This window comes from Gigantopelta aegis, chromosome 8, assembly GCF_016097555.1.
Source record: "Gigantopelta aegis isolate Gae_Host chromosome 8, Gae_host_genome, whole genome shotgun sequence".
In the NCBI taxonomy this organism is placed as follows: domain Eukaryota; kingdom Metazoa; phylum Mollusca; class Gastropoda; order Neomphalida; family Peltospiridae; genus Gigantopelta; species Gigantopelta aegis.
In genome coordinates, this window is record NC_054706.1 from 51,766,190 (window position 1) to 51,792,105 (window position 25,916).

The 25,916-nt window shown below is 35.3% G+C and overlaps 2 protein-coding genes across 3 annotated transcripts; one reads left to right on the forward strand and one right to left on the reverse strand.

The window, feature by feature from the left end:
* Positions 1–7,826: 7,826 nt before the first annotated feature.
* On the reverse strand, positions 7,827–25,104 carry LOC121378641 (WD repeat domain phosphoinositide-interacting protein 4-like). 2 transcript variants are annotated; one of them, XM_041506907.1, is made up of 12 exons: positions 25,040–25,104; positions 21,578–21,655; positions 20,478–20,552; positions 19,187–19,291; positions 14,944–15,043; positions 13,858–13,952; positions 13,180–13,253; positions 12,065–12,187; positions 10,598–10,683; positions 9,873–9,974; positions 9,500–9,618; positions 7,827–9,077 (listed from the first exon to the last, which is right to left on the reverse strand). In XM_041506907.1, the coding sequence occupies exons 2-12, from the start codon at positions 21,621–21,623 to the stop codon at positions 8,971–8,973; spliced, it is 1,032 nt and encodes a 343-aa protein (XP_041362841.1). In that variant the 5' UTR covers positions 21,624–21,655; positions 25,040–25,104; the 3' UTR covers positions 7,827–8,970. The 2 variants fall into 2 exon arrangements, with proteins under 2 accessions (XP_041362841.1, XP_041362842.1); XM_041506908.1 differs by lacking the exon at positions 25,040–25,104 and adding an exon at positions 24,833–24,991.
* Positions 23,329–24,084, forward strand: LOC121379714. The gene is made up of 2 exons (XM_041508365.1): positions 23,329–23,353; positions 23,669–24,084. The coding sequence occupies exons 1-2, from the start codon at positions 23,329–23,331 to the stop codon at positions 24,082–24,084; spliced, it is 441 nt and encodes a 146-aa protein (XP_041364299.1).
* Positions 25,105–25,916: the final 812 nt, after the last annotated feature.

Sequence of the window (25,916 nt, forward strand, 5' to 3'; positions counted from 1 at the left end):
AGAGCTAGCCTGTCATTGAACTGATATAAAATTTTAGTGACAAAATCAGTTTATTTAGAATGAAATTTATATTTGGATGATCTATGTGAGTTAATATATAAATGAGTTATTGTTACAATTACTATTAACAGTTTAGCTTAATAGACTTAAGTAACAAAAACAAATCTATATTAATAAAGAAATGTTTGCATGAGAATGAACACTTAAAAAACCAAACGCCCATCGCCCATCAATCCAGACTTCAGTGCATAAACCAATTGAACAATGACAAATAATTTTATTCCTTTTTTTTTTAAAAACCCTTAATTTTAGAATTAAACAATAGTTAATCTCTTTTATGTTAATATTTTTTAAAATGCAAGGTAGTGATCTTACAGGACTCTATTAATGCCCTGGTGCATGGTTGCCTGTGTCCCATCAGATGTTGTTTAAACGTTGTGATATTCACAGTTGTAAATATCTCCATTTCTCTACTAAAGATTGTTATGTATTTACTGTATAGTATAAATATTCTTTGATTTATGCTCGTGGTTTGCAATATTTAAACTGATTAATAATGTTTTTTTACCAGTATGTTTGAAAGCAGGTTCATCCATACAGAAAATGGTACAGGTTACAAATATGTCCTGCTATGTCCATTTCAGATGTAATATATTCATAATATTATTAGTAAATTGTTAATGACAAAACCATTATAGCTCTGTATTTTGCGAGAAATGTCCTGGCTGTCAGGGTTGTTATTTTTAAACTATTGATGTTTGGTTTGGGCAGCCATGGAACAAGAATTGCACATTGATCATATAGACAAATTTACGCAGCCTGTTTTTCTAAAACACTGTTTAAACATTATAATTGTTAAACAGTGTTTAATTATTATAATATATGTTGTTACATGTGTGTAAGTAATAAAACAGGCTTTGTAAATTTAGACAGATATGTATGTACTAATTTTTTTTTTTTTTTTTTTTTAATTCTAGAAATAATAAGATATATTTTTTTTTTTAAATATTCACAAAAAGAAGAGCAGAATTAAAAAAAAAACTATTAAGTAGATTAGAAAATTAATTTATTAAATAAAACAAATCACCACTTTTATTAGAATATAGGCACATTTCAAGTAGTTGTGCCAAACTTATTACTTAACTGATTTTAATAAACTTTCACATACTTTTCACATCATCTTTTAAAACATTTTTCTATTTTAAATAAATTAGCATGTAAATTGCATAATTAATTAATGTGGGATATTCCAGAGAAAACAATTGATGTAAGTATGAGACCTGAGTACATGTAGTAATTTATTTAATTTCTATTGGATGTGGTTGGGAAGTGAACTAATAAGGGTTTTAAATGGTATAGTCCATTTAAAAAAAAAAAAAATGTTATTCCAGTTGGTATGGGTTTAAAGCTTAATAATGTTATGTGACTTTTAATTTTATTCATTGTATTATTACAAGCTAATTCATTGGTTCCTTTTTGACTCCGATGGACTAGGTATATTTAAAACATGCCTTCTCATTCTCACAAACATTTGTACTAGAATATCCCTAATTAATATGTATATATCTGTACATATGTTGTAGCAAGAAATTGGCAAGTCATATATTTGGGTGTAAATCATGATTAAAATGTTTTTCTTTTGGTCATGATTAGTGTGCATATGAAGAACAATAATTGAATAAATGAAGTTATGGAAAATCTGGAAATAACCACATGGAGGAAGAATTAAATTTGTTCAAATCTTGACTTGAACCGTTGGGTACCACCCTCACGTGATCATTTGTGGAATAGTCCTTGGTGTACTTGTTCAATCAGAAGTGTCTTGTTTGTGCGATCTACTTGTATCTTTTACCGAGTGTGCTCTAAGTGTGTTTTTCACTGATGTCTATCACTAAATTTACACTACATGGGGGCTTCTAGAAATTTTATTAACTTTTTTACTAAGGTCGACGACAGTCACTTTTCGCACCCTTGTTTTGGGTTCGTACACAATAAATATAACATATCTTACCGTAATCTCACTTGAAATCCATATTTCGTAAAAGGTACAATTTTTTAATCACAAGATTTTCTTCAAACACATTCAGATGCATTAGTAATGTGCAAACAACATTTTCAGTAGCAAGTTTGCATTGGAATTTTTCCAGCATTCTTAAAACGGAAACGTCATGTACCCAGTATATGGTTATTGTAAGGCGATTCAAAGTGATGTCATTGGAATACTGACGTCATTCAAATTCAAAATTAGCAGTATTATTACAATGCTTCGCCACATTAAAATAAAAACTGGTCTACTAACCTTGACCCCTGTCAAATTTGTATAACAAGCGGACGTTGTTTACAGATTGGTATTTTGTTATTTTTCATAATTCTGGACGAAATATTAATTTTAAGTTTCAAAAGATGAAAGAAATAAAAAGTACCTTTTATCAAATATATCGTATCAAAAAATTACCGTTGCATATGTTTTATTTACTATGTACGAAGCCAAAACAAGGGTGTGAAAAGTGACTTGTCGTCGACCGTAATTGCTATTTTCAAAATTCTGCCCATTTTTAACTCTACCCTCCTCCTCCCCCCATCCAGAGTTGGTAACAATCAGATATGTCACCTAAAGAGGGAGATACATCTTAAAACACTAAAATTGGGGGCTTGGGGCGAGGGCAACATTTGACCAAAAAAAATTCACTAGCCGTCGGGCATGGCAATAGTACTAATGTACTAGCCCAACATTGAATATCACTAGCCATGGGAGTGGGGCTACCATAATCAAGAAGCCCTGCTACATACTGAAGCAAATGTTGCCGGCCAACATGTATTGCATTTCCCCAGCATTTCAATTTAATATCAGTGAAAATGTTGTTTTGTATGATTGGTCATTGGACAATGGTGCAAGTAAGCTCCAAATCTGTTACCCGTTCTTATCATAGTTCACAAGCAGAGACAATTTGTCATCACTCATTGTTCAAATCTCACTACAAACATATTTATACTATTTGATTTATGGTTCAAATTACTTGTAAGCATTCTACAATTTTGTTTTGTTTTTAAATTTCTATATTAATCTTAAAATATGAACCACCTTTAAATGGGCATTTTATGACCTTGAAATATGAAGTATTGTTTTGCTCATAGAATTTCCTTAAGGGGACTAAAGTTAAATGTTTTATTAATATTGTTTGAAAAGAAATAGTATTAAATAGTATTAACAATAGGGTACAATGTCTGCACTTCATTCATAGATAATAAATGTGTTTTGTTAAAAAAAAAAAGACGAGTATTTGGGTCATTTTTATTTAATGCAGTGCAGTTCTTTTAGTCATTTCATGTTCACTTACTAGTTCATGTTGAAAATTAAAGTGAATCTTTTCAACTAAGATTTGTTATAGCAGATAATCATCATTTTGATTTGTGGGATGCAATGCATATTTAGGGTTTTAAACTGAAAAGTGAAACCAATTACGGGTGAAACTATACTAGTCATTGGCCAGCATAAAATTTTATCTTATTTTTTCAAAAATATTTTTAAAATTGGAGGCAGTGATAGGTATGAAAAGTAGGTTACAGAGTGGAATAAAGCATTTCAGATTGCATGTACATGAGCCTTTTACTCTCAGCTTGTTTGGTTGCTGGTAGAAAGTGTAAGGCAAATGCATAAAAAATCCAAGATTCTTTGACTAAACATTTTTTTCTCTCCCTAAGCACAGCACCTGCCTAAAAACTGCATGGTGCACATGAAACTCCTTTTTTATGTTAACACTTTTCATGTTTGATTAGGGTATAAATGTATTTTTAATCTGGCTTCGGATAACCACACCACCAAAACGTAAATTGAGCATTCTGGACTGTGGTCTAGCCCTGCTATGTCTGAATGATAGCATATCCATGAGACAATTAGTGAGATGACAGCAAGTGAGCCATTCCTTTATCCGTTAACTGCAAGTGCATTTTTATACCACTGGCACAGTGAATGGCTACCCCTCTCATATGCAGTATCCATGTGGCCTGTAAATTGCTGTGACTAGTATACAAAGCTGAACACAATTGTGTGTAAAGTTAAAACTAATGTATTAATGTCCATACGTTAGTATTAATGTCATGTACTTCATTAGTAAACTGAATGAAATAATAGTCTAATAAACAGAAAAATAAACTTGCTTGTTCATGTCCATGCATTTTGTGCCTTGTCGTTTAGGCAATGTAAACTGTATACAAGAAACTACCATATTTTGAAATAATCCAATTGCTTATTCAGTACACATACATGTATTTATTATATTAAAATTTCAGCCTTGTGTTTGGCCAAAATGCACAATATTTTTGTCCGGTTAATTATTAATGTTGTACTAAATATACCAAGACAAGAAAGTTTAGCAATTTGATACTACTGCATAGTACAAGCTACATTCAATGACGTGACAGTTACGTGTTTTATTTTGTATTGAACATTTCCTGTTACTTACACAGACAGACCATCTATCAATTAAATCCAATGTCTGATTTCACTTTTAAAGGGGGGTAGAACATAGCTCAGTAGTACAGCGCTGTCTTGATGCACGGTCGGTCTGGGATCGATCCCTGTCGCTGGGCCCATTGGGCTATTTCTCGTTCCAGCCAGTATACCATGACTGGTATATCAAATGCCGTGGTATGTGCTATCCTGTCTATGGGATGGTGTATATAAACGGTCCCTTGCTGTCTAATCGAAAAAGAGTAGCCCATGAAATAGCGACAGTGGGTTTCCTCTCTCAATATCGGTGTATTCCGTAACCATATGTCTGACACCATATAACGATAAATAAAATGTGTTGAGTGCGTAGTTAAATAAAACATTTCCATCACTTTTAAAGTCATGATTTTTAAAATTATTTAAGCACATTTGCTAAACTTTTTTGCCTTGGTATAGTTTAATGTATACAAGGTTTTCTTTATTAACCTAGTAAAATGCATGTAAAATAAGTGCAGAAACATCCTTCTATAGCAGTCAGCTGAATATGTATGAGGATCCAGTCACTGGTAGCAGTAATTAATAAATGATGGAAGTGCATTGTGTGAGGCTCGACAAACCAACCCATATATATCCAACTGACCGACTAGTTTCAACTACTTGGTCAATTTTGGCCTAGTATTCATTTACCTTAAATTTATTAATCCGTAGCAACATTATTTGGTGTTTGCTACAGACATTGCAGACAAGTGTATTGTATCTTACATAGCTTGTTTTTTTATTTATTATAATTTGTGTTGTGTTTATTTCTAGTAGTATTATTTGCAATCCGACATTAAAAAGGTTTTAAAAATGTTTGTGTATTTTGTTGTTTTCTGCAGAAAAGTATTAAATGCTTTAATAATATTATATTCTTCAGGCTAGTTAGAACACGCCTGAATGTTGATTAACAAGTATGTTAATATCCAGACCTCACTGTGAACAGACCGGCCTCAGTGGCGTCATGGTTAGGTCATTAGTCTACAGGCTGGTAGGTACTGGGTTCGGATCCTAGTCGAGGCATGGGATTTTTAATCCAGATACCGACTCCAAACCCTGAGTGAGTGCTCCGCAAGGCTCAATGGGTAGGTGTAAACCACTTCACCGACCAGTGATCCATAACTGGTTCAACAAAGGCCATGGTTTGTGCTATCCTGCCTGTGGGAAGTGCAAATAAAAGATCCCTTGTTGCTAATCGGAAAGAGTAGCCCATGTAGTGGCGACAGCAGGTTTCCTCTCAAAATCTGTGTGGTCTGATGCCATATAACTAAATAAAATGTGTTGAGTGCATCGTTAAAACATTTCTTTCTTTCTTTCACTGTGAACAAAATTGAGGGGAATGATCAATTACTCCCCTAACTTAAGACTTTGGGGAGCCAGTTGTGATATTACCATATTGATACAATATAGATTCATATGCTACGAGGAGTTAAAAATTACTCCCCAGGAACAAGTCTCAACTAATCAATATATAGAGGATATTTCATGTTTTTGTCAAATATGATTTATATCTCATCGAGTGAAGTTTGCAATTATATCTCAGGGGTTGCACTTGCGTGATATGATTGCAAACTTCACGAGATGAGATCTAAATCATATTTAACAAAAAACATTAAATTTTCTATTTATTATATAACTTTTGGCAATTTACCTTTATTTTTAAAATGCCAACAGCAAAATAGTTCCGGCTTTCTTACAGTGAAGATAACACTTTCTACAGTGACAATAACACATTTTAGAGTGAAATAGTGAAATTTTCACTCTAAAATGTGTTATCGTCACCGAGTGACAGATAACACTTATTTCACCGATATTTTAAGATATTTCACTAAATCTTATATAATAAGGATCTATTACCTACCATAGTCATGCTAGTTTCGTACATCCTTAATAAAACATTAAGAAAACAAGCATTCTGAGAGTACTGGTAAATTTAAAAGCAATACATGTCCCCTACCAAGCCGTACAAATTTTCTTATCTCCAAAATTCAAGGACTATAATTGTGAAAATGGGTAAATCGCCAAGAAATTCGAACTTTATTTGTGACATAAGATGACAAAGCTATACACAAAATTTCAGTTCAATATTTTGAGGCATTGCCAAAAACGGATCTGGAATTATTATTTTTCTTAATCTCCAAAGTTCAAAAATGGGTAAATCGACATGAAAGTCAAATTTGATCTGTAACAATGTGATTTCAGCTCATTATCTTAAGACATTGCACACACACACACACACAAAAAGAGAGTTGAAAACACATTTTCGTATTTCCTACCGTAAGTTAAAGGGCCATAATTGTCAAAAATGGGTAAATCGCTATGAAAGTCAAACGATCTGTATTAATACGAGATAAACTTATGCACAAAATTTCAGCTCAATATCTCACGGCATTGTGAAAAAACACACCAGAAAAACTATAATTGGGACAGACGGACGGACAAGAGAGATGAAATCTATAGTCACACCAGGTTATATAACTGAGCTTCAAATATGCTAATTAACACAGCCATATCTGTGTGGAACTATGTTGGTCAAAAAGTATGTTCGAACTGCAACTTAAGTTCCCATTTTCTTTGACATTAAGGTTGAAGTGTTGTAGTATTTATATCTGTGCTACAATTTCAATCTGTTTCGACCCTTTCTGTCAGTTTCCTCCGACTCTGTCTTCTGAGCTGTCAACACCATCACCTACCTGTCTCAACTTCCTCCATGGGTGCAGTCTCTGTGTATTTCCCTGCACCCACCTGGCATCCTTATCCTCTGCCGCTAATAAAGCTAGTCTGACCCACAGCACTAACGACCGCCGGTAGTAGGGGTGCATTGTAGGTGGTTATAAGTGCCTCTTAACAATGCCAGAAGTAACTACTAAATACTCCCCGAAGTGGTCAGACTAAGCCCACAGCTAACAGCTGATGGGGAATGGCAGGTGTGTGGCACAGATAGCCACAAGAGACAAGTACCTGTCGCGGTTGGAGAGACAATGACTGGGATGTGGAGGTGAACAGCAAAAGAAGTTAAAAGATAGGAGTTGCCAGATCGGGAAGAAATGAGATTGAATTCAAAGGAGAAAAAGGAAAAGGGGGCAGTGGGATAAAAAAAAAAATATATATATATATATATATATATTTGTGCAGCTGTAGTGTATATATTCACTAAATGGTGGCATGTGGCAGTTGTAGCAATGTTACCATTGTCATCGATGGGATTCAATTTGGTGGTAATTCTCCCTCCAGAGTGGTAATTCAACACTATAACACAATAATACAACAACTTCAGTGGATTACAACAGTACAGGTGTCCTTAATATTTATTTAAAAAAAAATTTGCAACACCTTTATCAAGTTTTAAATTATTTCTTTTTATTCACAGATTCCATTACATGTAGTCTGCCCATGCCGTGGTGGAACAGTGGGATGTGGTTAATAAAACCCACAAATTGTTTTACATTTTTGTGTGTGTTTTAAAAATGGTCTTTGCCACACACACACATATCAGATCCATATGACCGATATCTGAAATAGGGGGAAGAGGGCACAAACAATTTCTAGTGGAGGGGGTCACAGCCTTTAATGGGGGGTGGGGTGGGGGGAGGAGTCACAACATATATTTTTACCATTTATTTATACAGAGTAGCAAATTGTTTTTAAAAAGTACATTTTCATCCTCATGTTGGGGGATGGGGGCAGAGCCCTCCCCTGGTATCTATGGGCCTGTGCGCGCTCACACATATACATATTCATACCCATTCAGTTCATTCAAGGTTACACCACAACTGGGTTTTTTATTAGCATGTTCTCGAGGCAGTAACCTCATGGCTTCACAAAGATAATTCTGTTGAAGATGCCTTGAATTATAAATATTTGCTTCATGTATAGGAAAAAAGACATCTTTGTGCTGTTATTTTATTTTAAATGTGTACTGCCATGATGCCATCAAGTGATAACCTAAAGAGGAATAAATGTCTATTTTGATTTGTCAAAATCTTGAACAGCTTAACCTCCATTAAAAATAAATTAAAAGAATAAAATTATTCATGACTACAACAGCAACAACATAGCAATTCTAATATATACATCAAGTATAAAAACAATACTTTCTTCTCTTGATGAATATTTCTTCTGAATGGTAAACTAGAATGTTCAATGTTCACAAAAGTGACACAATTTGAGTCAACACCTCATCATAGACTGTAATTCACCATGATTACCAAGAACCTACATAATCAGTTGTATTCTGAGTTTTGCCATATCTTCATCCATATCCATAAATACATCGTACGACTCGCAATTATTCCATATCTTCTTCAATATCCATGAATACATAGTACGACTCGCGATTATTCCATATCTACATCCATATCCATGAATACATCGTACGACTCTCGATTATCCCATATCTACATCCATATCCATCAATATATCGTACGACTCATGATTATTCCATATCTACATCCATATCCATCAATATATCGTACGACTCGTGATTATTCCATATCTTCATCAATATCCATGAATACATCGTACGACTCACGATTACAGTTTCCATCTGTAGTGAACACATATTTGTGAAATGTTCCGTCAACGCAGGCAGCTGCAAAATATTAACCTTATAAATGAATGATGACAGTAATTTGATATAAATGAAATCTCCAAAAAACGTAAGCAAAACAAATTTGTTAAGAATCATATTTAAGTAAAATAATTAAGGTTACAGTTAAGATGGGTCATTAAGCTCCCACATTAGTACTGTTATAACTGCCAAATATACAGACAGTAAAATAGTAAAAGGACCTACTCAATTTGTTTCAGGAAGGTTGACGAATTAACAACTAATATGTATTTGACTTAACAAAAGATTGCCAATCAAAAGGTCAATCCATGAAAACAAAACTGACCAGATCATTTTAACTGTCTGATATAATATGAATTAAAATTAAGTACATGTACATTTGTATTAGATGCAGGAGGAAATAATAGGTTTCTCTACAGGACAATTGTGCTCCAAAGACCTACCTATAACAGAATGTCCATTTTCAAAGGCACAGATACAAGCACACTCGGCTGCTACTGTGAAACTGGCCAGACCCCACTGAGACTCGACATAGGGTCCTAGGAATCCCATCTTCTTAAACCTGCAAATAATATGTACTAATACTGAATTTACAATTATTTAGTAAATAATACTACAATAGATTAACATAGAGATTCAATGTATTTTGTTACTTTAAATATTTTAAGAAGAAAAAACAAGAGTTAATCCTCTTTGCAAAAAAACAACACAAAAACAAAGAAAGACTTTCTAGGAAAACATTATGTTATTTTATGTTAAAAGTGTTCATTTAGAATAATGAACATTTACATAATTGTATAAAACCCTTCTACTCACGTAGATGTCCTGTTCAGCTTGGTGTCTTTGACAGCAAAGATGTGAATGGTTCCTTTGTCACTAGAAGCACACAAGAAAGCAGAGTCTGGGCTGAAGGAGATGCTGCAACAAAGAAATCTCACAATAAATGAATGTTATTAGATCGTCTGTTCCAAAATATAAAATTCTTGCATTCTCAGCAGACAATAAATTGGCTGGTATTCAAATGGTACCTCTCACTTCATTCATGAAACAACCCTGCCTCCAGTCACCTTACGGTTACCTAATTCCTGAACAGTCCCATATTCTCATTATTTTGAAGGCCAAACCAGTTCTTCATGTTGGAAAATATCAGACAAGTGACAAATCACTCACCTCATAAGCCCCAGGCGAGTGATTTGCATTCCATAGGACAAATATTGACTAAAGCTTGCACATACTGACAAAACAAAGTTTTGAATCTAGAACACATTAAGCAATCACTGAGGCTGGCTGAGGTTAAAGTAGCTTCTTTTCAAACAACCGTCGGGAGGTGTGCTGTTACAATATATTTTAGGTTGATGATAAAAAAAAAAAATCCGAGATTAAATACGGTGTGCTTTGGCGCGCAGGTGTGATTGCACATCTTAGGCATGAAGGACTGTTGAACAATTTTCTGTTTGAACAAAGCACAGTGTGAAGACTAGTTCAGAGCATTTTGGAAGTTGTAGCATGTAGATAATATATATAAAACACAAGCTACTTACCAGTATAGCAGAGCTGGATCAGCACCCCGTCGTAACTCTACAACCAACTTCTTTGTTGTCAGATCAAACACACGAATCAGGGTGCCCTGCAGACATCAAACAAATGTAGAAACTATAGATCTACGTCATTCTACTGTTAAAATGAAATACATAATATTAAGTGTTAATAAAAATATCTAAGTATTAAGTTTAATTTCGTTTTTTATTTTTGCAACTTAGTAACTTTCAAAACAATACTTTTAAATAACAATTTAAGTTTTAATAATATAATTCAGACCAGAATAATATACAGTGAAACCCCTCAACACCGGACCCCCTCTAAACCGGAATCCCCTCAAAACCGGACGTTTTCCGCGGTTCCGTGATTTACACATCTTTTAACACTATACATGTATTTTACCCCTCTAAACCGGAAACCCCTCTAAACTGAACACCGGACAAACAATTCAGGTCCCAATGTGTCAACTTAGTGTAAATCCTACCCCTGAAAACCGGACGATCAAACCGATACCAATCAATATGGCGCCCACCTGTCTGTGAACACCGATGGCTAGTGCAATATGCGCATGCTCGAGATCGCTGTTATCAGTGTAATCACCGCTGCATACAGTACAGGTACCGCTCAGCAGGCAAGATTAGCAAGTTGACAATAAACAATTAAAAGGACTGATCGCAAGCTTTGGTATGGAGTTAACTACTTACTGTAAACACATTGATTGTGTTGTAATTATGGTTAACATTAGCGGAGTTCGGGTTTGGGTTAGATGTCTTTATTAAGTTACGAGTGTGTTTTAAGGTCTTAAATGTGATCCTTCACAAACATGTCTCATGATTTGCTTCAAAGATTGACACAAATAACAGGGAATTTAATTTGCTGCCTTCCTATTCTGTGAATGAGTTTTTTAAATGTTTGTTTAGCGAAATAAAGAGTAAGCAAAAGTATATGTTGGCTTTGCGTAGTTGAATAGATGTTACTAGTGTTTCATTTTCATGTCAATTTTCAACCCCTGAAAACCGGACACCTCTGAAAACCGGACATTTTACTTGGTCCCATGGATGTCCGGTATTGAGGGGTTTCACTGTACATTAAAAAAACAACCATACATAATAAGATATTCACTGATTCATTGTCAGGGGCGGTGCATGGCTGTACCACCTTTTATTTTATTTTATTTTTTGGGGGGGAGGGGTGTGTGTGTGTGTGGTTGGTTATATATGATGTATCTCTGAAAATGTCCTTCACTGGTGAATTTGAAAGGAGAGTCTAACAACCTCAAGCCGTACTGCTATTTTTTACACTGTGCCGCCCCTGATTGTAATAGAAAGCATAGTAGAATTTTAAAAGATGTCCATGCCATCTGATTTGGTGGCATATTAACAAGTTCTGTTAAAGAAATGGAAAACTGATACTACATCAAGACTAAATTCTAGCTCTTGCTATAAATGAGAAATATTACACAAACTTGCCTTTCTGGATGCCGTTGCTAACAAAGTTCCTTTCTGATCCAGTGCAAGACATGCAAGCTCCCCCTGGTGAGCATTTATTGTTACTGGTGAAACTGTCAGATCAGGTTTGAGACTTTCCAGATCCTAATCCAGATAAATAATATAGTTTGGAGATAAGTAATATATCAAGTACATCAGCAAATAATAAACTGACATGAAAATATGGTTTTAAATCATATCAATTACAAAAAACACCAACAAATATTTTATTTAACAATGAACTTAACACACATTTTTATTTACAGTTATATGGCATCAGACATATGCTTAAGGACAAAACAGGTAATGAAAGTGGAAATCTGCTGCTACCATGCCACTGGCTACTCTTTTTTTTATAAGCAGCAAGGGATCTTTTATATGCTTCATCCAACAGACAGGATAGTACATACCACAACCTGTTACCCCAATTATGAAACAAAATATAGCCCAATGGGCACACTGACAGGGATCAACACTAGATTGGATGCAGATATGGCAAGCAATTTAAAACAGGGTTATGTCCCCCACACTTAAACTGAATGTTATATATTTCATGGCTATAAATATTATAGGCACAAGAACACCATTTGGGATGACCGACCTCGGTGGCATAGTGGTTAGGCCATCGGTCTACAGGCTGGTAGGTACTGGGTTCGGATCCCAGTCGAGGCATGGGATTTTTAATCCAGATACCGACTCCGAACCCCAAGTGAGTGCTCCGCAAGGCTCAATGGGTAGGTGAAAACCACTTGCACCGACCAGTGATCCATAACTGGTTCAACAAAGGCCATGGTTTGTGCTATCCTGCCTATGGGAAGCGCAAATAAAAGATCCCTTGCTGCTAATCAGAAAGAGTTGCCCACGTAATGGCGGCAGCGGGTTTCCTCTTAAAATATGTGTGGTCCTTAACCATATAACCGTAAATAAAATGTGATGAGTGCGTCATTAAATAAAACATTTCTTTCTTTCCATTTGGGATGGTAAATAATTTAATCCAGCAAGCAGACATCACCAATCATGAAAATGATAAATTATTTACAAGTATGACTTATAAAAAGATAAATCTGAATTAATTATAGATGTTATATTCCACTTACAACAATTTGTACACTTCCACATTTGGGTCCTGGAAAAACCAAAGTTCTTGCAAATGTGCTCACTTCTGTCAGACCTACAAAAATATATTTTAACACTGTTAAATTTCAACTATCATTTTATTTGTAAATCTAAATAATATAAACATACATAATGGTTGAATCCTGGAGCATACATGTGTAACTCTCATTTTAGTTATTTCTTCAAGACAAAATACATAATATTTAAAACACCAAAAACCAATCTATAAGAATATTACGAAAATACATATACTATGAATGAAAAGGCCAGAAATAATCTATGGGATAGGCCTAATATTTCTTTCATTTTTTTCCAGTACAAAATTCACACTTTCTGAAGAATGAGTCTAAACTGTCAAGATAATTAATTTTAAATATTAAATAATAATAATGTCAACCTCAATTATTTTCAGCATGCATTTATGGGTGCTTGTATACTCAATGCACCTTTGAAATTGTGGGCAAATTTTTTTTTTTTTTTTTTTTTTTTTTTTTTTCGTGAGTGGGTTCCTTTACTAAATGCAACGTTCATGTTTCATAAACCATCACGTTATTTGATTTACTTAATAATAACATCAACAAAAAGATAATGTCTACTACTTGGAAATAAATGATTAAATGTTGATCGCAGAATTCAAATTTTTTTCACACATCACAAACCTTTTGGGTTATCTCGAGTCTCAAAACCATACAGCTTTTGAGGGTTGTTAGGAAAAGAGAACACATGCACCTGGTTTCTTAAAACCACAATCAACCTGAAAAACATAAACATTTTCACTCACTGCAATTAAACATAATTTAAGATATAAATAATTTTTAAACAGCAATGCACACCCATCTTGTCCAAACACAACTATCTTTTTAAGTGTATCAGTCAGGCTGTGAAAACCACAACTAAATCCGACTTGGAAACATTGCTTTATCAGTAGGTCATCTTTATATACTGCTTAAAATACATTGATATACAAGATACTATAAAGTCACTCTTTGCAGAAAGGAAATAGTCATACATTATGTCGGGTTCTACTTGCAGTATCTACATTATTATTTTAAACCTTTTTGTGTCTGTGCTGGAATGGCGTCACTGACTGAACCTTTTCGTAATGTCAATCTTAGTGATTTCCCTAGAATATTGGCAAGGCATGGTAGACCAGACACTTTTGGGGCATTTTCACCATTTTCAGGGCACTTGTATTTCATTAAAAATACACAAAAATTAATTGAAATAAACATTAAAATAATTTATGTGCTTGCTTTAATAAATGAATGGCCAAAGATATAAAAGGCATATTTTATTAATTAATAATACCTTTTTTGGTATTTTATAAAGGCAGTTTTAGATTTAATTACTAAAAAAGGCTTGTTTAATCTCAGGACAGCATGGCGCTAATTAAGGCAAGATGGTGCTAGGCTATTGAGGCATGGTGCTGCACCATGCTAAAACAAGCTAGGGAAAACACTGATTGAAGATTGAATCTTTTAGCAGCACACAGTGTACCTTCATGTCCACAGTGTAATTAAATTGACAGCACACTGTGTGCCACTGCACTGTAAAAAGGTTAAGCGATCTTATTAGCCAACCATACATAGTTGCCTGATTGAATCTTAAAAACCAACAGACCTTTTTTCTTTTATTATTTTTTCAACTTAATACATACTGACCTATTCACTTCCAAAATGGTGTCTGTTACAAATCATTGCAAACCATTCTTTTGAATGAATTATGTAATACGCCCACACATATACCTGTCTCTTTGGACTCGGACCGCTACTACTGGCTGGGCAAATGTTATATCCATCACAACTTTCTGTGCAGGATTCCTCTGACAGTTATCCCATATTAACACTAGAAAACAACAATAAAATAAGTTATATTAACAAGCTGCATTCAAAGAAATCCTGACTGGCCATTTCATAAAATACCTGTACAAAATTCAACTAAACATGCATATGTGGTCCATTAAGCATCAACTTGCCCTGAGAGGTAAAGTAGTGCTCTTCTTATTGTCTGAACCAAATTGTTAACAACTACAAAAAATTACTCTCTTACCTTTAATTGCCATTAGATTTCCTCCAAAGTTTGTCCAGACACAAATCGCAAAAAAACCACTACAAATATACAGATTCCACACACGAGACTGCAACGATGTTGCCGATATTGTCTTTGCTGAGATTGCATAGGGAAAAATACATGCAGTTTTCTGCCGTCTGCCACGTTGCTTGTTTATGGAATACTCTTCAAGAGGGTTTAAAGCCTCCAAAGTATGTGACACAATTACTGTGAAATCGATGATCTCTAGTGGTATCATTAAAATAATAATAATAATAATAATAAAAAATAATAATAATAAGACGTCATCACGTTTGCTTTTATATCATAACATGTTATGACGTTGTTAGATTAAGTCCTATCCTTTCACCCCTATTGAAGAATATTCCATAAAAAGTCAAAATGGCAGCTGATACAAAATTACATGCTTTTTTCCCTATGCGCGCTCAGCGATGTCGATATAGGTGACATGGTTATCATCTGGTATGTGGAATCTGTGTCATTGTAATGTTTTTTTCAAGATTTGTGTCTGGACAAACTTTGGAGGAAATCTAACGGCAATTAAAGGTAGGAGAGTAATTTTTCGTAGTTGTTAACAATTTGGTTCGGACAATAGGCACTGAATGGTTCATTTGACCAATTAATCCTGTACAAGTTCCAGGTTGCATAGTACCAAAGAAGAGAGTTCCGTGTCAAAGTTCGAGGTGCACTGTCAAATATTTACAGAGTAAAAGCAGCTGTGAGTGTGATTGGTAGTAATATGTGACATTGATTATTTGTACAAATACTATTATCCATTGACAATAAATAAATACACTTTTATTTGTTATACAGTTGTTATGCAATATATATCAGAGGTTGAAACTAATGCGGGGTACCCCCAAAAATGGAACTGCAATTTTCAGCAAAAATGACGGTTGCTGTTAAAAACATTAATTAGATCTCTTAAATGTTATGTGACCCCCCCATTTTCTTGCAGGTAGATTAGATGTGAGGTGCCACACTTTTTATTGCTGTACTTCCTGGGTGTGTTGATACACTGCTTATATCAGTTTTATTAGTAAATGTTAACATTATCGGCAATAGGAATTGATTTGTTCAAGTACAACCAAATGATTTATAGAGTTAGTTCCCTTCATGTTACGTGGTTCTTAGTACACAAATGAAGTTAATGGTTCAATTTAGGTTACCTTTTATTCGTTTCAGCAGATGACAATAATATATTAATTTCATACTCAACTGATATTTGTTATTAAAATTACAATTCAGAAGTGTACCTCAAAAAGAGTATATTGTTAGAAGCAGTACACAGATTTAAAAAAATGAAGATCCCCATATCACAATGCACTTTAGTCAATTATTAGTTGATCACTGACTGGTTGGTGCAAACCAGGGCCTCTAGATTATGGTAGCCGCACTCTCATGGCTAGTGATATTCAGTGTTGGGCTAGTAAATAATTACTATTGCCATGGGCTAGTGAAATGTTTTCGGTCAAATGTTGCAGTTATGTTTATTTTGTAAATATGAATATCATAACCCCACCCCAACCCCCAATGTTAGTGTTTTTAAGTTCTATCTCCCTCTTTAGGTGACATATCTGATTATTATTATTTAGTAAAATTGTATTAACTTAAATTAAAGTAGGGCTAGTGAATTTTTAATCATGGCTAGTAAATTTTTAAAATCATGATGAATGATAACAAAATTTCCACCAATTCTGAACACTAAAGCAGCTTCATCAATATTCATATTACCGTATTCGAGGTGAGAGGTCAAGACTGAATCTCTGCACAATGCAGTTGAATGGGCATTTGGCAAAATAGTTGTTGATTCCATGAATCTATCTAGTGCCTCATCTATAGGACAGCTACTTCCAAACACACTCTTTACTGGACAATACATCCTTTTGATTGCCAAAAGGAGGACTGCCACTCCCAGAGTAGTTTACTAAATCAAATCATGCACGGAACAGAGGGAGACCACTCTATAGTCCGAAGGTTCAATAGTCCGAAGGTTCAATGGTCCGGGGTTAGGTCTATAAACCGTCGGACTACTGAACCCTCAGATTACTGAACCTAGAGTTAGGGTTAGTGTTGAACCTTCGGACTACTGAACCTTCAGACTACAGAGCTGTAACCGAACAGAGCTCATTGGAATAAATACAGCTGTGCTGACATGACTTAAGAGGTCACTGTGTGATACTTTGTTTGGTAGCTCCTACAATGTTTTATTATTGTAGTAGGGTTAGTGTTGAACCTTCGGACTACTGAACCTTCAGACTATAGAGCTGTAACCAAACAGAGCTCATTGGAATAAATACAGCTGTGCTGACATGACTTAAGAGGTCACTGTGTGATACTTTGTTTGGTAGCTACTACAATGTTTTATTATTGTAGTAGGGTTAGTGTTGAACCTTCGGACTACTGAACCTTCAGACTATAGAGCTGTAACCGAAACAGAGCTCATTGGAATAAATACAGCTGTGCTGACATGACTTAAGAGGTCACTGTGTGATACTTTGTTTGGTAGCTACTACAATGTTTTATTATTGTAGTAGGGTTAGTGTTGAACCTTCGGACTACTGAACCTTCAGACTACAGAGCTGTAACCGAACAGAGCTCATTGGAATAAATACAGCTGTGCTGACATGACTTAAGAGGTCACTGTGTGATACTTTGTTTGGTAGCTACTACAATGTTTTATTATTGTAGTAGGGTTAGTGTTGAACCTTCGGACTACTGAACCTTCAGACTATAGAGCTGTATCCAAACAGAGCTCATTGGAATAAATACAGCTGTGCTGACATGACTTAAGAGGTCACTGTGTGATACTTTGTTTGGTAGCTACTACAATGTTTTATTATTGTAGTAGGGTTAGTGTTGAACCTTCGGACTACTGAACCTTCAGACTATAGAGCTGTAACCAAACAGAGCTCATTGGAATAAATACAGCTGTGCTGACATGACTTAAGAGGTCACTGTGTGATACTTTGTTTGGTAGCTACTACAATGTTTTATTATTGTAGTAGGGTTAGTGTTGAACCTTCGGACTACTGAACTACTGAACCTTCAGACTATAGAGCTGTAACCAAACAGAGCTCATTGGAATAAATACAGCTGTGCTGACATGACTTAAGAGGTCACTGTGTGATACTTTGTTTGGTAGCTACTACAATGTTTTATTATTGTAGTAGGGTTAGTGTTGAACCTTCGGACTACTGAACCTTCAGACTACAGAGCTGTAACCAAACAGAGCTCATTGGAATAAATACAGCTGTGCTGACATGACTTAAGAGGTCACTGTGTGATACTTTGTTTGGTAGCTACTACAATGTTTTATTATTGTAGTAGGGTTAGTGTTGAACCTTCGGACTACTGAACCTTCAGACTACAGAGCTGTAACCAAACAGAGCTCATTGGAATAAATACAGCTGTGCTGACATGACTTAAGAGGTAACTGTGTGATACTTTGTTTGGTAGCTACTACAATGTTTTATTATTGTAGTAGGGTTAGTGTTGAACCTTTGGACTACTGAACCTTCAGACTATAGAGCTGTAACCAAACAGAGCTCATTGGAATAAATACAGCTGTGCTGACATGACTTAAGAGGTCACTGTGTGATACTTTGTTTGGTAGCTACTACAATGTTTTATTATTGTAGTAGGGTTAGTGTTGAACCTTCGGACTACTGAACCTTCAAACTATAGAGCTGTAACCAAACAGAGCTCATTGGAATAAATACAGCTGTGCTGACATGACTTAAGAGGTCACTGTGTGATACTTTGTTTGGTAGCTACTACAATGTTTTATTATTGTAGTAGGGTTAGTGTTGAACCTTCGGACTTTCTAAAAGGTAATGAGTCTGGATTCAAACAAAATATAATTTGTATGGTGTTAAAAGTCCTGTAAAAATATTTTCCCCATTACATAATACTTACCAGCTTTCTCGTCAAACTTGGGTGTGTTGCCGCCTCCTACTAGAGCTATCAGATTACTGCGGAACAGCATCTCTGCACTTGCCAAACTGCCAACAGAGTCCACACCTAATAGAGAAATACACACTAGAGCTATCAGATTACTGGGGAACAGCATCTCTGCACTTGCCAAACTGCCAACAGAGTCCACACCTAATAGAGAAATACACACTAGAGCTATCAAATTACTGCGGAACAGCATCTCTGCACTTGCCAAACTGCCAACAGAGTCCACACCTAATAGAGAAATACACACTTTTCAGTTCCACTTATTTACGTACTTATATCCAATTAAGGTTAAAAGGCGAGACGTAGCCCAGTGGTAAAGTGCTCGCTTGATGCGCGATCGGTTTGGGATTGATCCCCATCGGTGGGCCCATTGGGCTATTTCTTACTCTGGTCAGTGCCCCACAACTGGTATATCAAAGGCCGTGGTATGTGCTATCCTGTCTATGGGATAGTGCATACAAAAGATCCCTTGCTGCTAATCGAAAAGAGTAGCCCATGAAGTGGCGACAGTGGGTTTCCTCCCTCAATATCTGTGTGGTCCTTAACCATATGTCCTACGCTATATAACTGTAAATAAAATGTGTTGAGTGCATCATTAAATAAACCATTTCCTTCCTTCCTTCCAATTAAGGTTCAAGCACACTGTCCTTGGCACACACCTCAGCTATATGGGCTGTCTGTCCAGAACAGTGGGTTAGTTGTTAGTTATAAAGACGTTGTAATGGTCTTACACCTACCCATTGAGTCGTTAAAACTCGCTCTGGGTGGAAGCCGGTACCGGACTATGAACCCACTACCTACCAGCCTTATGTCCGATAGCTTAACCACGACACCACTGAGGCCGGTAATACATACAGATTACCTTCCACCTGAACAAAGTCTGAATTTCTTCATTCTTTGAGTACATTTAAGCTAGTAGAGTACTACAATTTTCAATGTAACTTTTATACATTTTGTGGAACATACATACATTTATATAGTCATGTTAGTGCGAACATTAATTTGAATATCTGTAAAAAAAACTACCCAAAAAAACAAGAACAACATTTTTTATGTATGTATGCATATGTTTGTCTGTCTGTATGTATTGTGTATCATATATTCATGCAAGAAAATATGCTCCATCTACCCATTCATCCCCCTATTCAAATGTTTCACAATTTGTTTTGGGGTTAATGCCCATTTTCAATAATACTAATTTCATAACCATTAGTAAATTTAACAAGCCACAACGTATATAACTTACCCAGATAGAGCTTCTGTGTGAGTGGTTCCACATTGTAAATCTTCAATCCAGAATTTGAGGCACAAGTAAAACAACCTAAAATTTAAAACAATATTTGTATAGCAATATTAAAGTTAAATAAATAGAGGATTTGTCAACAGAGTTTTTTAATTAATCCTATAACACTTCTAAAATAACATTTTAATTCAATTTGTAGTAAATCACAGTACTAAAGTCGCATCAACTGGTAATGATGTTATCACAATTAGCATAAAGTACTTTAACGTCAGACATTTTAACTAAATCTTATGAAAACATTATGCTCAGGTATATAAGTGTTGTTGGCTTGTAAACAAATGACCCATTGACAGCAATACATTATCATCTAGAGACCTTGCAAATTTGCATATACCTTTAAATATGCATACCATTATTACAAGGGTTACTTAATACACTAAATTACCACATGGGTTTATGACATAGATATCATGAATAAGTTATAGGATAAAGATAATATATGTCAGTAATCAAAATTGACAAAGATGCTCCAAATAAATGTGAGGTGCAAAATAATAATAAAATGTGATGTTTTAGGTGATGATGAAAAATACATAGATAAAATTAAAATGGAGCAATTTTGTGATTTCAAGCCAACAGACATTTCAAAGAATAGTTTCTGTTTTACTATGATATATGATAATTTGCATTATGAGGATTATTTAAAGGTATTTGTATTTAATTGCATTTATTTTGGCTCCCAGTATACATAATAGAGTACCAATCAACTAAATTGTAATAAAAAAAGTACTTTTTTTTTTAACACATTAAATGTTCCTACATAATATATTTATATGGATAAACTTAGTTTCCAGCCAGCAGACACCAAACCACTTAATACACACCCAGGGCTAGCTCTGGCACTTGCCAAATTCGGCAATTGTGAATTTAAAAAACACTTGGCAAATTTTATTTTTATTTGGCAAAATAATTTTATGAAATAATTGACATTTTGTTAGAAAATATCTGGGTTTGTGCAATTTTTAAGTTTAGTAGATAATTTGGTGAAATTGTCTGCTCACCCAGAGCTAGTCCTGACACCCCTTGTAAACCTGAATACATACTATGATCTTGATTAAACCGGAGACTGTTAATGCTTCTGGTAGACATTCTTAGGTCATCACATATACTGCAAGAATAATCTGAAAATACAAAAAAAGAGAGACATGATAAAATATTATACAGAATTAAAAAAATAAATTTAAAACCTATCTTGGCTTGAGTCTGCTGAACTAACCACCATGCTTAGGTGAACATCCTGCTATTCTGAATGTCCACTACTTCAAAACTTTGTCAGTAATGAATGTCTTAAATGTTATGTTATTGTATGGCAATTGTCCAAATATTAATTAGTTTTTGTTGTTTGTGTATATGGCTTAATTACCTCTTGGGTTATGGTCAGTGGATCAAGCTAAAATATAAGAACCACTACCAAAACGGAACCATTTTCCTCAGCAAAAATGGAACCAATGTATCGGCAAACACTGTACCATTTTAGACTGTAAAGGCATCTCAATGCATTGCCAAAAACAATACAATTTTTTTATTTAAAGGGACACTCCTGAGTTTGGTGCATTGTAAGATTTTTCTGACTAATAAAATATTTCTATGATTAAACTTACATATTAAATATATTTTCTTGTTTAGAACATCAGTGTCAGAAAAATATATTTGATATGTAATTACAATAGTTAAAAAGTCTTGGTTAGTTGATAACATCTTAAAAATTGCAGCAAACTCAGGAATGTCCCTTTAACATAACAGATTAAAGATCAATGCATAGGTTTTCCCCCTTAAAAATGTGTTGTCTATTAAATGCTGTATAATGTAAACAACACATATTTTCTGCAAACACCTGTGAATTGTATTCTGCAGATTAAAAAACCCCAATTGTTTGTTACAGTGGCAGCTTCATGATAATTGTCTGTATTTTGCCGATGTTATGCTCCTTTACATATACATATATGTACATGTACATACATTTTTTTAAAAGTCATAAATGATCAAGATAGCTGTTGTTTTATTGAAGATATTATCATTCACAACTTGCAGTGATATGGTACTGTATTAACCATATAGCCAATGGTCATGACCATCGCATGTGCAGATGTTTGGATGGCACTTTGCAGTACAGACTGTCATATGCCACAAACATTTAGTCTAAGTGTCCAAATTACTAAATGTTTGTGACATTCAACAGTCAGTGATTAATTATTGATAATTCAATGTGCTCTAGTGGTGCCATTAAACAAAACAAAGTTTAACTTTGAATCAATGAATTGATCAAGAATCTGGGTTGTTTCGCCCCAAAACTATTTCGAACACTGCATTGTTTCGCCCTTAGTCCTATTCACCGAGGGTTGGTTCGCCCTAAATCTCGTTCGTACCGAGTCATTTCACCCCCCAAAATAAATATATTTATTATAGTTTTGAAGTATTTTTTTCTTCTGTAATTATTCATTACCAAATATTAGGTAATTTTCTGTCTTTGGATATTAATGCCTTATCAGCTGTTTACTTTCTGTTAGCTGAAGCTAGGTGAAATCTACATAAGTAGTATGCAGTGTGACTGTTCATAAATTAATTATTAATGTGAATACATTGTCTGTATATGATCTAAGGCCTGTATGTATTTCGTGCATATGGTTTGAGTTAATGACATTGGAAATAAACAAAATTATATTATTTTTATTTTTATTTTTATAAACACGCAATATAGATCGCAATGTCTGACATGTAAAAATCGATGGATATAGGACAAATCAATGAATAAATGTACTTTATTAATAAAATAAAAATTAGGGCGAATTGAAACATGGGGCGAAACGACTCGGTTGGAAGTATGAATCGACTCTGCTCAAAACGACTCGGGTGAACTAGTAATAAGGGCGAAATGACCTGTTACCATTGATCAATGGGTGGGGTGAATGCCAGACAACTCGGCCCGGAGGACAACTCGGCCCAGACAACTCGGCCCACGTCGAGACAGCTCGGCCCAGAGTTCTGAGACAACCCGGCCCACCGCGAGACAACTCGGCCCGGAGTTGAACAATATTGTTGAACAAGTGTTGTTTTTTAAATTAAAGTATTCTCATAGAAATAAAAGAATGTGTTTTTTGTTTTTTGTTAAATTGATAAATTGTTGATCCATTTAGCCTTCGACGGTCTTAGAAGAGGAACACAAGTTCAAGGACTGGTGACCCTCATGGACTATGTGGACCGCACCTGGATGAGGAGCAGCGTGTGGTCTGTGAACGCCTGGTCAGTCTTCAACCAGAGTGTGAGGACCAACAACGATGTGGAGGGCTGGCATCACCGACTGAACCACTGTGCCCTTGGAACAGCCCCTCCCTTCTACAAGTTGGTTCCCATGCTCCACACTGAAGCCAGGCTGGTTCCTCTGACATGCCCGTTCGTCTCAGAGAGGAAGATGCGACGACGACAGAGGAAGGCTTTCAGGAATCTGCAGGGGAAAATATTCGAACTGTGGGGATGCTGCACAGATGGTGAAGTGTCCACTTCGAGATTCCTGTCTGCCTGTGGAAAGCTGTACGCCCCTGTTGCACACTGACTTTTATCTTTTGTTGGACGTTTTATTTCTATGTTCTTTTGGTGATTGGTGTTTTATTTATTGATTATAACTATTTATGTATATGTGTTCTGTTGGTATGTGCGTATGTATTTAATGTAATAAATGTGGGAATTTGGCAAATGATGTCTTTTGCGTTATTTTTATAGTACAATACTTCTAGAAACCCATCCGACACTATGATATGCGCCTACGACACACACAATTGTCATTCTTAATGGTGACCATATAGTTAGCGGTATCTATCAGTATAATTCATTATTATTACTACGACATGGCCAACTATCATACTTAACACGCATATAATGTGTCACAGCAGTCTATCAGTCTAATAATGGGGCTGAGTAGTCTCGGACAACTCGGCCCCGTGGCCGAGATGTCTGGACCGAGTTGTCCCCCAGTCCGAGTTGTCTGGTCCCTGGTGGGGTGCGGGCATCAGACCCAGTCTCTGCTAGGATCGATCCCCATTGGTGAGCCTATTTGGCTATTTCTCATTCCAGCCAGTGCACTATGACTAGTATATCAAAGGCTGTGGTATGTGTTATCCTCTCTATGGGATGTTGCATATATTATATAAGATCCCTTGCTGCTAATCGAAAAAGAGTAGTCCATGAAGTGGTGATAGCGGGTTTCCTCTCTCAATATCTGTATAGTGCTTAACCATATGTCTGATGCCATATAACCGTAAATAAAATGTGTTGAAAGCGTCGTTAAATAAAACATTTCCTACCTTCCTTCTAGACCCAGTCACCCTCGCCACTGTCACACTCGGACTGTCACCCAATTTCTCATTCTCTGAACGAGTTCGAGGTCGATCTTAGACATTCAATATTCACTTATCACACCGCGGTGCCCTCCTAACACCAGTTACTGAGTTAGAACTATCATTTTACCAACATTCAATAAACTATATTATTCCATTCTCAGACTTTGTTACCTTACAAAACTGCGTATTATCCTGCTGACTTCATTTCTCATGGCCCAAAATTGTTGATAAACAACTGGTGGGTATAAAAATTAAAATGTTAAAAAAGTAACGGAACGAATTAATAGTATATTAAGTACAATTAAATAAAAACGTGTCGGTAAAAAAAAATAGTATGTTAATAATAAAAATGTAATAATGGAACCGTAATAATTGTTTTTTTTTATTTTAATAAAAACATGATTTAATATTACTGCAATTATAATTATGTTCCACGACACTTGCAATGTATTCTTTTTAATGTTCCCTATATGTATCTTCCTCCCATTTCCCGGAGACCCTAAAATTAGTTTTTCTGTTGACTAGTGAATGGAGGAATAAATGAATGGATGGATGGATGAATAAATGAAGGAGAAAGGAAGGAAGGAAGAAACAGGCAAACGAGCGACATTTTGATGGCAAAGTAACTGATCAGTGATCCGATAATCGTATTAAAATCGAGGGTACAATCGTAACAATGCTATCTTATAAGAAATAATAATATAGTTTATGCCAAGGAACAAAATTCCATGCATGTATGAACACACAAACGTCATTTATAAAGCAACATAAGTGTTTATTTAGGAGAGAGAGAGAGAGAGAGAGAGAGAGAGAGAGAGAGAGAGAGAGAGAGAGAGAGAGAGAGAGAGAGAGAGAGAGAGAGAGAGAGAGAGAGAGAGAGAGAGGGGGAGGGATGGGGGAGGAGGGAGGGAGGGAAGTTTTAGCCTGATCGTTTTCAAAATATATCTTTATATAGTAATAAAAATGGTAATTATTTATATTCAGATTGGGAATGAAAAACGACATAGCCTTTAAGAGATGGCGGGGGAATGGTGCCGAATACTGAAGG